At 52.7% G+C, this 14,482-nt stretch overlaps 4 protein-coding genes and 1 non-coding gene across 5 annotated transcripts; 1 reads left to right on the top strand and 4 right to left on the bottom strand.

Annotated features, from left to right (window-relative positions):
* Positions 1-334: 334 nt before the first annotated feature.
* Positions 335-4,993, bottom strand: BO94DRAFT_466075 (sister chromatid cohesion factor PDS5; the record flags this gene model as incomplete). Its single annotated transcript, XM_025608146.1, has 3 exons — positions 335-2,800; positions 2,854-4,527; positions 4,637-4,993. The coding sequence occupies 3 exons, from the start codon at positions 4,991-4,993 to the stop codon at positions 335-337; spliced, it is 4,497 nt and encodes a 1,498-aa protein (XP_025467251.1).
* Positions 4,994-5,667: 674 nt separating this feature from the next.
* On the bottom strand, positions 5,668-7,937 carry BO94DRAFT_535155 (MFS transporter). Its single transcript, XM_025611714.1, has 2 exons — positions 6,872-7,937; positions 5,668-6,801 (listed from the first exon to the last, which is right to left on the bottom strand). The coding sequence occupies exons 1-2, from the start codon at positions 7,617-7,619 to the stop codon at positions 5,894-5,896; spliced, it is 1,656 nt and encodes a 551-aa protein (XP_025467250.1). The 5' UTR covers positions 7,620-7,937; the 3' UTR covers positions 5,668-5,893.
* A 1,705-nt stretch (positions 7,938-9,642) lies between these two features.
* Positions 9,643-9,751, top strand: BO94DRAFT_t167. The gene has a single exon. It is a non-coding gene; the product is annotated as a tRNA-Ser (tRNA).
* A 555-nt stretch (positions 9,752-10,306) lies between these two features.
* Positions 10,307-12,912, bottom strand: BO94DRAFT_65716 (putative PHD and RING finger domain protein). The gene is made up of 2 exons (XM_025617582.1): positions 12,252-12,912; positions 10,307-12,153 (listed from the first exon to the last, which is right to left on the bottom strand). Exons 1-2 carry the CDS (start codon positions 12,544-12,546, stop codon positions 10,577-10,579), a joined length of 1,872 nt encoding a protein of 623 aa, XP_025467249.1. The 5' UTR covers positions 12,547-12,912; the 3' UTR covers positions 10,307-10,576.
* A 664-nt stretch (positions 12,913-13,576) lies between these two features.
* On the bottom strand, positions 13,577-14,195 carry BO94DRAFT_556575 (60S ribosomal protein eL43; the record flags this gene model as incomplete). Its single annotated transcript, XM_025613873.1, has 4 exons — positions 13,577-13,640; positions 13,751-13,915; positions 14,060-14,090; positions 14,177-14,195. 4 exons carry the CDS (start codon positions 14,193-14,195, stop codon positions 13,577-13,579), a joined length of 279 nt encoding a protein of 92 aa, XP_025467248.1.
* Positions 14,196-14,482: the final 287 nt, after the last annotated feature.

Genomic DNA, 14,482 nt, shown 5'->3' with positions numbered 1-14,482 from the left:
TATTGATTGGCAAAGATAAATAGGAGATGGGTATACACAGCTCGATACAGTTCGGTTCGGTTCAGTCCGGTTCACTTTGATTTGATTGGTCATGGTTGATTGATTTGTTGGTTGGTTGGTAGATAGATATTGAAGGTGATAGTCGTGGTGGTTTATTGGTAGGTAGGTGCTTTTGGAAAGGGGAGAGAGGGTGAACATAATCATGGTGGTATGGTAGAGAGAGACGAGAAGACACGGGTTGTTTGAGAGGCAATCAACCTAACGACAAACCGAAATCAAATATCCACTTGCGCTGGTTTTGATACATACATGCTAGCTACTCGGGGGCACGGATCTATCCTCTTCGAGAGGACCGTCGGTTTGGTAGATTTGTGGTGGTTTGTTTGCCCTTTGACTCTGGCGCGTGATCCGTGGCTTTTTGAGGAGACGTGGGCGGCGGAGATGACAGTGGTGAGTCTTCCCTGTCACTTAGAATCTCGTCGAGTGCTTCTTTGTCCGGAAGGTCGACGCTGTCGTTGTCCTTTTCGAAATCGCTCTCGGCTTCACTCTTTTCTTCTTCCTGCTCGTCTTCCTTGTTGTCGTCGTCCTGCTCCTCCCAGTCGTCCATTTCCATATCATCCTCATCGCTATCCCGGTCTGCGTAGCTAACCCTTCGGGAAGTACCTCTGCTACTGCGTCTCCGTGCTGCAGCCGTGGATCCCTTGGTGGCTCCCTTGGTAGCCCCTTCGTCCGAGGACCATCCATCTTCGTCCTTCGTCTTCTTCTTCTTGGGCGTCCTGGAGGTTCCCGCAGATGCGGACGACTTGCGCGTCCGAGTGGGCTTCTCCTTGTCTTTTCTCGCCTTTTTCATAGTGCCTGCGTCGCCACCGGTTTCGGCAGGTTCGGGCTTTCTCTTCTTTGCGGCGCTCTGGGACCCGCCCTTCGCCCTCATGACGGATCGCACGATGCGATCCAGCAGGTCTTCGCCTTCTTCCGGGAAGAAGTTCTTGTCTGCAACTTCCTGGGCCTCGCGGTGGCTACTCATGGGAGCGAAGATCGAGCTTGGCACTCCCATCTTGCCAGGGTAAGTCTGCAGAATGTTGGTGCTACCAGCTGCGCCGCCAAACTTACGTTGCTGGGAGTAGATATCCGCGAACCGACGGATCGTTGCCTGAGCCAAGTCCGAAAGCGTATGGAGACGGGTGCTGATTTCGTCGGACTTCGTGATACCGTCTCGCGTTTGCTTAACACGCTGAGCGATGTGGAAGATCAACGACAGGTTGTGTTCATTAGCGACCCCTTGCAAATAGAAGAGAATGTAGCGCGAAAAGTCGGCTAGTTCGCCTATCCGAGTTGACTCGTCCACATCAGCTGGCGGATAGTCGGGATGGTAGGCAAGAAGAGACAGTAGACGTGAGAATAGAGACTCCATGACCGTTTGGTCGCTTCTTTTGCCATTGGTCTGCTGGGAGAAGAATGCCGCCCGAGAGCGCAGCCATGTAAGCGTACTATCCCTCAGGCTGCTAATGGGTTCGAAGGCAAGCAGGAACGGAACCGTATACCAGCGGTAGCTCAGGTATGTTTTCTGCACCAGCTTCTTTTTGAGCTGGTCGATGAAGCCGCCTCTCACCTCCAGAACTGGGTCCTGGGCTACCAAGGCAATTGAGTTGAAATCCTGCGGGGTAAGTAACTGGTCGCAAAGACCATGAGATGCGCAGAGCTTGAGTAGCGACCTGGCTGCCAAAACTCGTAGCCGGGACTTCTGAACTGCAGGAGTGTCCTTTTTCTTCGACAGCTCGCCGTCGTTCACGATGAGCTTGTTCAAAGTATCATACACCGGTTCAGCATGAGCACGGAAGTCGTCCTCGTCGTCCGAGCCATCTTTAGCACGTAGGCGATTGACGATGATCTTCAGAGCCCATTCCTTGGCTGCAGTTTCATCGTCCACCGCATCAGACCACGAATATCCAGCGTCTGGCTGGGGAGAGCGGTTAGTCAACAGAATTTGATTGACCGAAATGGAGATGATCGCGTCGCTCTCCTCATCAGCCTCTCGCGGAGCCAGAAGGTTCAGTTGCGACAATGCAGCCAACTTGGTCAGGAACCGAACCGATCCGTACTTCCAACCCGTGACACACTTCTCTATCAGGTCTTTTGCGTACATCTCCCTTTTATCGGCAACAGCCATCAGGATAGAGACCGCATGTTTCGCCGCCCTGGGTGACGGACTGTAAAGCGCGTACTTGACCAAGGCCTGTAGGAATTTCCGGTCCTTAGGGAGCTTGGACGGGAGTTTCTTTGCGAAGCCAGAGCACGCTTTGAGAATCTCTTCAGTCCCAGCTCCATCTTTCGTCGAGGAGTTGGGTGTCTGCGATTCAAGATCCTTGCACATTTCCTGGACCTGTGCTTCCAGCACCTCCGGGTTACGGGAGGAGATCTCCCGCAGCATCTCTTGTGCAGGGTTTGCCAACCCATTCTCATCTGTCCTTGAAAGACTCATGATCGCTGGAATGTGACTTCTGTTGAAAACGAGGGAACTGCAGCGGTACAGGAGAGGCGTGAGAGTCTCGAGCAGAGGCGTATTGTTGGAGCTTTGTAATCTCCTCGCCAGCTCTTTGATGGCTTTGATAACGGTCCGATAATCACTGACCGCAGCCATCGAGAAACGGATTAGCTGGTAGCCCCGCCGGTCGTGTACTTTTGCGAATTTCCACAGATCTGCTGATGTCCGTGATGCGTCAGGGAGAGTTTTGGCCAAGGTATCAATCACTTTGCTCAACTGAGCTTTAATTCGCTCTTGATCTTTCTCCATCACGCCGCCCTATATTTTGGCATTAGTAACTTGAATGTCTCAGGAACCAGGCCATGACTTACATTGTAGTCCTCACAGGCTTGTAGATAGATCGTCAGCGCCGTCCTCATTGAAATCTGACGGGCCTGCATTGCGAAGAACACCTTTTTCGCTTTCTCATCAAGACCCCTGAGAAGGGTAAGTATGCGACGGACTCGGATTCTGTCAACATCAATCTCAGAATCACCTTCCGAGACCTGAGAGTCTTTCTGCTTCTGAGATTGACTGGAGCTACTCCGCGACAGCTTGCCCTTGACTGGAGGATAGTTGAGCGGGAGTAGAATCTCAAAGAGAACGCGATCGATCGAGACGTGGATATCGGGATCATTTGTATAGAAAGCATCAAATATCTTGGAGGGACCATCCTTAAGCATAGTAGCGACCTGATCATTCGCCTGCTCAATTTCACCCGCTGCAACTGCCCAGATTCGGGCTAGAGTCTTCATTGCATGCTCCCGGACCTGTGGCTTCCGATCCTTCACCCGTTCCGCAAGGACGAAGAGTACGGAATCGGGGGTGGAAAAGCCCCCCGTGGCACCGAGCTTGTTCACGACCTGAGTCAGGCCAAAATTGCTGATGACATCGACGGCGGCGACCCGGACCTTCTCGTCCGCATCACGAAGCATAGAAGCGACGTTTTTTATTAGCATCTGCTCCTCGCTGTCGCTCAATCCAGAGCCACCCGCAGACGTCAGCAGAATCCGGCCCACCACAGTAACCCATGCAGCCCTCACTGAGGCGGATCTATCCAGCCGGCGACTCAGAAAGCTTTCATAGGTGGAACTGTGTGTCTGCGAGAAGGGCTTTGGAGAAAATGGCGTGAGAAGAACACTAGGCTGAGGAATTGTCTGGGCATACTCTTCCAGGGTCACTGGGGGATAGGCGCCAGGATCCATCGGTGGAGGCGGGGGTGGTCCAGCAACCCCGATTCCAGCAGTAAGATCACCTATTGTCTGAGTAGCCAGTAGGCGCAAGGACAGAGATTCTGCCGATAATTCGGCCTCCAATTGGGGAACCACGTTCTGCAATACCTCCGGACATGCTCTCCACAGCTCTCGAATCAGGCGATGCGCTTTGCTTAATTCTTTAATGTCTTCCCCTTCCTCGTCCGAGTCGTCCAGGTTCGGCTTGCGATGGCCACCTTTCGAGGAACCATTTGCACCATCCGCGGACGCATCGATGATGACATTGTTGAAGTACTGGCTGATATGGCTCGTCATTCTCTCCGGGCATGCTTGACAGATAGCCTTGGCCATGTTGTAGGCAGGAGGATAGTCCTTCAGGAGAAGCGTTCCCTGCTTGGCATCGACCGGCGCATCCCCTCTCTTCCCTCTCTTAGTAGGGGCCTCCGAGGCACGGGGGTCGATGCGCAGGAATTGCGCCACGATGACATCGACCACATCAGCGGCGAGAACCGGCGTCTCATCGATGACCGTCACTAGCAAGCGTGTCATGTCGAACTCGACATTCTTGGCGACTTCCTCTCCCGTGGAAGTCTTAGAGGACCCCGAAACGATGTCAAAGCAGCTCGTGAACAATGGAATAATCAACGAATCGGGGTGGTCTAGATCTGTCATGAGCACAACACTCTTCACCTCTGCAAGAGAGTTCAAGACGTAGATATGCTGAGCATTGTAGGGGTTGGACGGGTCCCCTAGTGCGGGGACGATGGAGGATACTATACAGTTGAAGATGTCCTGATTTTCGGTAGACGTCAGTCAGCGCTGTAATTGCAGCCAAACAATGATGGGAATCGATGGACAGCTCGAGTGCGACCATGTCAGGGATTGAGGAGAGTCAGCGCACCTTCAGTTGATTGCCCGTGAAGGGCGCGTCAGGCGCACAGAGACGCAAGACATCGACGATACAGCAGGCCGTCCACGCCCTCACTCCCCTATCCTTGTGCGCGAGGAGATGGGCCGTCGCAAGCTCCTGCGAAACCTTCCTCAAAGATTCCTTGTCGATCTCCTCCTGCTCAAGTCTGCGAAGCTCCTGCGCCAGCGTCTGCAGCCGTTGAAGCAGATCCGCAATGGGAATGGCGGCCCGGCCGACGCGCCAGGACAGCGGCTCATTGAATTTGAGGCGGCGAAGACCAGCAGAGGTGTCTTCCGGGTCCACGGCCTCCGAGGCGACAGAGGGGCCTTGACGAGTGCGCGCGGGCATCGTGGACAAAGCGCGGGGAAGCCGAGGGAGAGGGAATGAGCTTCAACGCACCATGCGCTGCACCGGAGGGGGAGTAAAGAGACGAAGAAAAGAGTAAGATGGGGAACGATCTGTACCAGGGAAGTGAAGAGGGGGGGAAGTGGAAATGGGAGCTGCACGTGGAAGAGGAATGGGGGAAAGAGGACCGATGGACGGTGGATTTGGAGGGAGAGCAAAGCAGCAGTAGCAGAGACACAGAGACCGACCGGCGTGACAGACAGACACAGCCAGACAGCCAGACAAGCCGGACGGTTCGACCAGGAATCACCGCCTCCGACCGCCTCCACTTCGGGACGCGTCGCGCGACTGCTTTCTTTTTCTCCCTTGACTCTTCCCCTCGATCTATCTATCAAGGATCCTTCGCTGCCCCATCTCGATTACTTACTTACTCAACTATCTACTTCCGGATGGCCACGGCCCCTCCAAAGATGGCTTCGATGAAAATCTGAAGGGAAGGATCATCATCCCTTGGATGGGGTGGCCCTCGGTCTCCATCGTATCTGCAGCATCCCCAATCCGTCTAAACCGCACATTGGCCAATCAGCAACGAGCCCGACAAGCGTCGCAAGAAGCTGCCGGATGGATCCATCCATACTTCTACAGGCTATGCTTCCAACATGGCAAATATCATTTTTATGTTTTGATGAGCATACATGAAGCTGTAAATGCAACCGCTGTCTATTAACATCCATCTATCTCCCTCCCCCATCCAATAAACATTAGTCATTCGAATATAATGTGACCACCGAAAAACGCCATGCTGATGCGTGAGAATGCTATACAAGCATCATCTAAACGTGAGAACCATGAGACGAGATAAGACGCTTTTCACTCCTGTTTCACTTTTGATCCTGGCTCAAGTTACAGCTTGGGACTGAACTTGCTCATGGCCCGAAGCTTCTTGCCGTAGAAGAAGAAGAGGACCGGAATGGGAATCATGGCGACGGTAATGAAGCCGAGAAGACTGGAGGCCCAGTCCACGCCCAGCCGATCGTACATCTGCGTGGCAAAGAGCGGAAAAGCACCACCAAGGCTACTCCGGACCAAGGTGTTGGCAGCAATGGCGGAGTTGGCGAACATCAGATACACATCGATGATGTAGTTGAGACCTTGCATGAAAATCACCAGGATACCCATGCCAATGGGAATACCGGCAACAACCTGAGCTCCCCAAGGAGTACTGGGATGCGAGGTCCAGCCGAACCAAAAGAGACCGGCAGGCAACATGATGGACGCAATCATCATAGGGACCAGGCGCTCCTCTGGCACCACACGGCCATGTTTAGCTAGCTTTTGGGCAAACCGCGTTTTCGTCTGCCAAACAATCAGGGCAACGCCACAGAAAACCCCGATCAAGATGCCAATGAACGGCAATCCGGCGATACCCTCGTTGGTCCATCCGCGCACTTCCTCGAAGGAGACGGGGTAGGCTTCGAAGAAGAGATAGAGGATTCCGTACACCAGCGCCAAGTAAAGGGTGACCGCGAGCAAGATCGGTTCGAGGAAAAGCATCATAATTGGCCGCAGGAGGTATTTGGTAACGATGTCGTTCATGGTGGGCCGATTCTTGTCCAGGAGTGAGTACAGAGCCGAGTTGCCCGTCTCCTTGCGAAGGCGTGCTGCACGTTTTTGAAGGATGACGGGTGCATAGGTTTCGGGAACGATACAGAAGGCCAACATGCCAAATGACGCCGAGGCGATTAATGTAATCCAAGCCGTCCACCGCCAGCCAAGGTACGAATCGGTCAGGTACCCTCCAACAATGGGACCTGAGATAGACATGTTAGCCCAACAACCACGACATAAAAAGCCATCACACTACTGATGAGATGCACTTACCAAGCACAGGCCCGACAAATGTGGCGCTGGCGAATGCTGCAATAGCTACCGCGCGATCAACAGGGCCCCAAAAGTCCGCCAGGGCGCCACCAACGACAGCAAGGGGCGAACAGCCAAAGATGCCGATCAAGAATCGGCAGACCAAGATAGTCTCCACGTTATGTGCCACTGCAACGGGAATCTGAAAGATGGCGAAGACGGCGTACCCCGAGAACAACGGTATCCTGCGCCCATACAGCTCCGACAAGGGTGACCAGAACAGTGGGCCGACTGCGAATCCAAACACCACCAAGCTGGTTGCTAGAACCATGACCTCCGTCGAGACGTTAAATTCCTTGGCAGTTACGATGGTTGCAGTCGAGAAGACACTGCTGGCGAAAGTGATCCATGTGGTCATAAAGGAGAAAGACATGGTGATGATCCACTTCCTCCAGCGAGGCATGTTCTGGGGGTTCTCTGGGTCATCCGGACCGTCCCAGTCCACCAAGTTCGGGTCCTTTTGTTTCTCGGCAGCCTTTTCTGACTCTGGCTCAGGCACACCAGCCTCGATATCGTACCCATCCTGCTCCAGCTCTTTGTCGGTGAAGTTCTCGGTGACTTTTTCCAGGTCTCCCGATGCAGCAACTGATTCTGACTTCAACGTTGAAGTGGAGGATTGCAAGGGCACCTCATGGGTTGTGTCGATGTGAGAGGTGGCAACGTTCGAATCTGGTGCCGTCGCACCGGAAGTATGGTGTGTGTCGCTCATATTATGTGGCAGCGCTCACTGAGGCGCACCACTAACAGCCTAAGATTATAGTGCTATAGAGAGGATTGGGGAGAACAAGAGCGAGATCCAGTGACTTGGGAAGGGAAACGCTTGGCCTCTATACCCCCGGTGGGATCAAAATGACTAGTTATGGAGAACAGGGGACTGGAAAGCTACGTGCAAGGATCACGGAGTCATTAAAAACATCGAACCTCTTCCAACAAGTGGGCCTTTGCACTTTGCAGACCCAGCTGCACAAACAAGTAATCTAGGGCCGGTCTCGATTAGTGAAAGCCCGACGGGGTTAGGGGTATCTCCAGCGCGTGTCCCCACTATTTACAGCCATGGACCGGCCCTATCGTCTAGTAGATAGGTATAACATTTCAAGGTCCGAGGCCAAATTGCCCCCCACTTCCACAGCCGGACCAGGATCATCAGGATGGGATTGATCAGTAATCAGTACTGCCTAGGTGGTGGATGTCATAGTTTGGAGCCGTTATTCCCGGCGCATGACAAGGGTCCTCAGTGTTTACAGGATTTCCATTGGAGGCATGAAAGTTTTCATGACGGACATTGAGCAAACAACATGGGCTAATGTTCTTCTCCGCTTGCACAACTAGTCTCAGCCACCAGAGATGTAAAATCCTATCTGCCTGCTATAGTGGCTCCTGCTCGCGCTTCGGTGGCTCCGAAGTCCCGACTGAATCATGAAGGTTGTCATGATTGGATTGAGTGCCCACTTCTACCCGATGGCTTGGCGTGTTTATCGCGACATTGCTTGGCTCTTCATTCCCAGGATTGCTTTGTCATGGACGCCGACCTCCACCTCTATCTAGTCAGTTCCTTCTGTCTATGTCAGACCTGCAAGTCAGTGGCACGTGGTACAGCAAGTCGGTACGCTTTATCACGCAATCCTGCGAGTCGGCATTGATTCGTCATCATTGACACAGTCACAGATACGAACCAGAGGCGGGCACACCTGAGGCCGAAACCCGAAGCCATACTCGATCCGGTTAATTCTCCAGATGCTAAAACCCGTGGAGTCGGACTTGAACCTCATCAGCAGACTAACGCCACTAGCAAATAACATTCTGACTCTGCTGGGGGTATGAGTGGTGGATGCATGCTTCTGTGGACCCAAGAAAGGGGTTCTGTACCGGGTAGGCACTTCACAGCTGTCTATATCCATGTCTCTCTTCGCTTCTAGACCTTGGTCTGATGGAGACATGGCTGAATACTGCAAGAATAAGAGAGCAGGGAAACCGAAATCACGTCAATTGTGACAGCTCGGCAGAGTGCAGCAAAATCTGCCGATCACTTACGTCGCTCATGATAAGAGAACGGCGACCTCACTTTGGACCGTATTCCGGCAGGTAATAAAGAAGAGGAAGAAGAAGACCGACCGGTAAGACAGCTAGCTAAACAACCAATCAGACAGCCAGATCGTTTAAGAATACTATAAAGACAAATCTTGAAACAGGTGCTAGTTTCCTCTATAGGAATAGCAGGTATTGAGAAACACTATTCCAATTACAGTTCAAAATGCGGTCCAAATCTGCAGGAATACGGTCCAAAGTGAGGCCGCCTAAGAGAACACCTTCAGCACTTTGTGTATAAATTTATCCGCCCAACGTAAGACGACGAGGACCTTGTTAATAATCATAAGACAACATTGGTAAGCGGAACCAAGCCATCCCAGTCACATCACAATCACAATCAGCAAAGCACCGCTATCTAATTCTACACTGTACAGTGCAAAGAGCACACACTACACACAACACAGTAAACAAAACCCCTCCACTCCATCAAAATTCAAGCTCCAAAACTCGGCACACAAACCTACCCAGTACCCACCACCCACCCATCTACCTAATCCACCTAGACCCAAGTATGCAAAATCGACACTGACCCAAGAACCAAAGAATGAAAGAGGGGCATGTGGATCACCCTCTCTCTACCTATTCCCTAGAACAAAGTGCAGTATATGACCCATTACAAAGGCTCAGTATCCCACAACCAATCAGACACTTTGGCCGAGTGGTTTAAGGCGCAGGCCTGCTACTTGCTGTTATAAGTAACTAGTAGATTAGCCTGTGGGTTCGCCCGCCTGGGTTCGAGTCCCAGAGGTGTCGCTTATATTTTGCATTTCTTTTACCTTTTTCCCTCGCTTTCCTTCCTTCTCTACCAAGTATAATGTTTCTTTTAATGAGTTATACATTGTAGTTGTGGGTTGCTGTGGTTTTCTATGTAAGGTGGTGTGAGGACCTTGTTTCTTTTGGTGGTGGTGGTTGAATTGGTAATCTATGGAGTAGATCGTCTGAGGGGTATGAATTTGGTAGGTAGTTAGGTAGAGCAAAACAGCCATATAAGCGAATCATGTACCGTAGCAAATCTCCGATAGACTTGTAAGTAGGTATCTGGTGGTCGCATAAGGCTGGTTGGGAACCCGTGCATGCAGGCTACCTACCCTATCCGCCGTGATGCGTGTCGACTGCTGGTCCATACTGCGTAAGCGAGGTGGTCAGTCGACAGGTCGTCGGGTGGTCTAGCGGTGACTATCACTACTTAGCACTTTGCACTCATTTTAGGGATTGTGAGGGGTAGGAACCTGAACGACGAAGACTCGTGCTGATCCCTCGGTTATCCGAGTCGGAGATTGAAGCGGTGAGGTTGCGCGGGGATCATACAAGATCAAGCTGACTGGCCCAGTTCCAGCCATCGGGCCCAGCAAAATGGCATTGGTAGTATCACTCAGGTATATAATAAATGCAAGACAATGCTACAGTATGCTGTGCCCAACACCAGCCACCCAACCTGCAGTATATTTCGGAAAGGGTATCCAAGCCTCCCGTCGAGTTCCCGCCGAACGGGAGTTGCTACAAACGCCAGAAACTCTTTCCCTTCACACAAACCGGATGAATTGCTAAACGCCGGGAAATGCAAGACGCTATTATGTATCAAGAGCTCTCATCGACATGGTCATTCAGTTCCTTCCGTTGCTTCAACGCATCAACGGCTTTCTCGACTTCCTCCTTGGCCACCCCTTCTAGGGTGGCCTTGGCAGCGGCCTCGAGAGTTTCCACACCCCCTACTCGCTCGTACAGCATCCGAGATATGGTTCTGTTAATATCAGTGTACTCATCTTTGGATATGATCCTCGACCGATAATAGGGTTTGAGTGCTGTTCCCACCAATCTCTGGACATCAGACTTGACGTCGAGAGACAAGCCGGGGCGAACCGGCGAGCTGTCGTCCGACCGGTTCAATGCCGATCGTGTCAAGGAGCGAGGAATACGGCGATTCAGCCGGATTGTAGTAAAGTGGGATGGTAGATCATCCTGGGTACTTCGAGTAGAGCCAGCCGGGGACACGTCCGGTGAGAAGGGAGGAGAGGATGGGTCTGTTGGCGACCCGAGTTGTAGTGGAGACATGGGCCTGCTTCTAAGGTTTGGTGGCGGTGTGACAGATGATAATCGCGGGGAGGAGTGGTTTGAGGGAGCAGGCGAGATGGAAGGGGAGGAAGGCCCAGGCGTCGGATGATCGGTGGGTGCAATCGAAGATTGACCTGAGGCGCCATGAGACTGGACTCCATTGGGGTTGGACGATTCTTCAACCTCCTTCAGAAGTGATTGGAGAAAACTTGGTTCGCTCGAGTTTTCAGCGTTGATCCGAGCAGTTGCATGCGCGCTAGCAGCTCTTGACGACTCGCCATTCTGCATGGCTCGAGCTGCTAGGTCTTCAGCCCTTCGTGTCCGAGGCCGTTTGAGCTTGCGTTCGGGTTCAGTAGGTTCGGGCGATGGTGACAATGTAGGTTCCTTGCGTTTCCTGGCTGCACTTGGGTCGTTTTCGATTTCCCGAGCTCGCTCGAAAGCGTTCCAAGCCCTCATCTCCTCAAGAGATTCGGGCTCAGGTGTAGGTTCACGCGGTACGCGGGGCCGCGACGGTCGAGGTGCCTCGATATCCAGAAGAGCGGCAGTGTCTCGGAACCGGTTGTTGCCACCCTGTCGTTCCGCAACTTCAAAGCGACGTTGCCAGGCTCGAAACTCCCGCTGATTGGCCTCCTCCCGACGTTGCTGTTGTCGGGCGCGTTCAGCAACCCTGTCATCATCAAAGGGAAAGTCCAAGTCAAGACTGAGATGATCCCAGACAGATTGCCACACACGGGCCCAGTCGAGCGAGTTCATCTGGTTTCGGCTCTGCAGCATGCGCTGCTGGGCCCTCGTACGACGGCCCCGCCTCTCCTGTGTCCGAGAAGACCGATCGGCGGTCTCAGGGGACTGTCCGCGACGACGCTGGGTACACCGTGCGCAGTACCAGGAGCCCGGCGGGATGGAATCAAGACCGACACAGTATGTGTGAGAGGGTGCATCGCACCCATCACAAAGGAGGAGGAGCTCCTCGTTATCTGCATCGCCGCAGATCGGACAGGGTTGGTGATCGGCAAAGTCATCGTCTATATATTCAATAATCATTGAGGGGTCGACATCTGCCACCTGCGTTCGATCCTGTACGGCATAAGAGGATATCACGGGACCTGCGACCGGAGAGGTAGATTAGCAAACCAGTGCATTTGTAACGACTGGAAAGACCGTCCCAATTATATAGGTAGGTTGGGGTGACTCGAGTACTTACCTCCCGGTCGGTCACTTAGCTCGACGACGTTGAAACTCCGACGACATATCGGACAGCTGTTGGCTCGTTCGACCCAGGGTCTGAGGCAGTTGTTGTGCAGGATATGCCCACAAGGGAGAAGTTGAGCGATCTGACCCGAGTCCTCACTGCCATCTACGCCTTCTGCCTTGAGGGAGTCCGTCGACTTTCCCTCTGCCTCAAGGTCAAGTCTTGGCGCGGCCTCGGCGGCGTTGGCAAGAGGATCGCTGGCGCTTTCGCCAAGGTCTCCTAAGCACACAATACAGGTGTCGGACATTAACAGAAGGTGATGTGCCACAATTGTCTGCAGAGACGCTGAGAGAAGGCATGAAGAGCAACCGGCAGAAGGGATAGAAGGCAGAGGTGTGGACGGAGAAGGGGAGAGGGAGCAGGTCGAGTGATGTGGGGAGAAAGCAACCGGCCTTTTGAAGGTGGACCTGAAATCCGGTCTAACGCAAAGCAGTCTGGGCCCCAACGTGACCGGGCCTGTCGAGGCCAATGGCGATTAGGGAATATGATCGGCTGGCCTTAGTCACCCGCTTCGTGGGCGTCGGTCCTGGCAGCGATGAATGAGCGCCTGGGAAAAATGCCATGCCCTTGCAGCAGCTGAGTACCTCTGCATCAGCATCCCCCCCCTCTTTTCGACCTGGAGCCCATGGCCGGTGTGTGACCGTGCCCACTGGGAAAACCTAAACCGTGAGAAGAGTTAGCGCGAAAGCCGGAGGGTCATAGATTTGGCTGACGCAACGGGCCCTTCAGGAAGGGACACATAGTACGTAGATAGGGAGGAGACACATGGATTTAAAAATCTGCGACCGTCTTAGGCAATCTGACCGATCGGGGCTACGGAAAGGACCTTAATGACAAGCAGACCAAAAGCCCACCCCACGAACTGATATGGCTTCTTCCCCTTACGACCTTCGGGAGTGCGATGCTTGGCGGAGCCTCCTAACACTCATCTCAGATTATCGGCCGGACATCCATCATCAACATCCCCCAAGATACTCACATGCTGCTGCAACAGATTCGTCAGATGGTATCATCATCACAAGTATATCCGAACCAACTGCAAACCCCCAGTGGTCATACGAAAAGATTCAATGATTCCCGTACATCGGCTAATTGGTTCGAGGAACTGAGTGAAGGATCTGAAATCACCGGTGGTATTAATCTATTGGTGAATCTTGGACATAGAGGCAGTTGGACAAGCGGCTTCGTAAGAGAAATGCGCCCAAGGAAATTCTCCAGATCTCATCTTCTCATTTTTTAATTTAAACGTAATAGAAAAGGAAATCCCATCATCACATTTAAACCTCCGCAATTTCTCTGAGACGGCGGATGGTGGAGCGGGTGGCAGCGGCGGCGGGGGTACTGTAGCACAATTCCACCGATCAGTATCCATGTCATGTTTGCTTTCCATAGAACAGCCCGACTCGGACGAGTCCAGGCAGCATTCCATCAGGAGCAAAGTCTGAACTTACGAGACGGTGTAGGCACCACCGGCAACGACCTTGTTGCAGCCCTTGCACTCCCAGATACCAACAGCCTTGCGCTTGACGGTGTTCTTTCCGCAGAAGGTGCAGATGTAACGGGCGTGCTGGGACACTTCCATCTTCTTCACCTGCTTACGCAGGGAGGCACCGTATCTGTTATCAAACCATCGTCAATATCGATTCTCTCTATCGCCATATTCGATGTCGGTTCTGTCGTCTTTCGATGTCGGGGAAAAGAACGCGATCGACTTCAAGCTGGTTTCAGGACTCGGGGGTGGAATAAGCGTTGCTGCATACCTGGTACCATATTTACCCGTGATACCGACCTCTGCAATCTCATGTTAGTTTCTCATCCGGCGTTCATAATTTCAAAAATCCATTGTTCTGCATTCGAGGGTTCAGAGGGGCACGTACTCTTGGTGCGCTTCGTCATCTTGTACTCGTGCGGCTGTTGAGGTCGAAGATGGATACAGTGCGGTAAGACGAAATCGAGACTGAGGCTTTCTACTCGGGCGGGAATGGTTGTGGGCGGGCTCGCTTAGGGCTGGAACTCCGGTCACGTGGACCCCTTCGAATGCAGATGATGACGATTATGCCTGCCCAAGGTCAGGCTATACGGCAGCTTCTACGGGATATTAAGTCTAATTTAGTAGGTTTATTGATAACAGTGAACTCTTCTGGTTTACTACGGCGGATTTTTATCTTCGTTTTACTCTAGTT

Source organism: Aspergillus sclerotioniger (assembly GCF_003184525.1).
Source record: "Aspergillus sclerotioniger CBS 115572 chromosome Unknown BO94scaffold_14, whole genome shotgun sequence".
NCBI classification, from domain to species: domain Eukaryota; kingdom Fungi; phylum Ascomycota; class Eurotiomycetes; order Eurotiales; family Aspergillaceae; genus Aspergillus; species Aspergillus sclerotioniger.
Note: the sequence above shows the minus strand (reverse complement) of the source record. Positions and strands in the feature narration are given on the sequence as shown.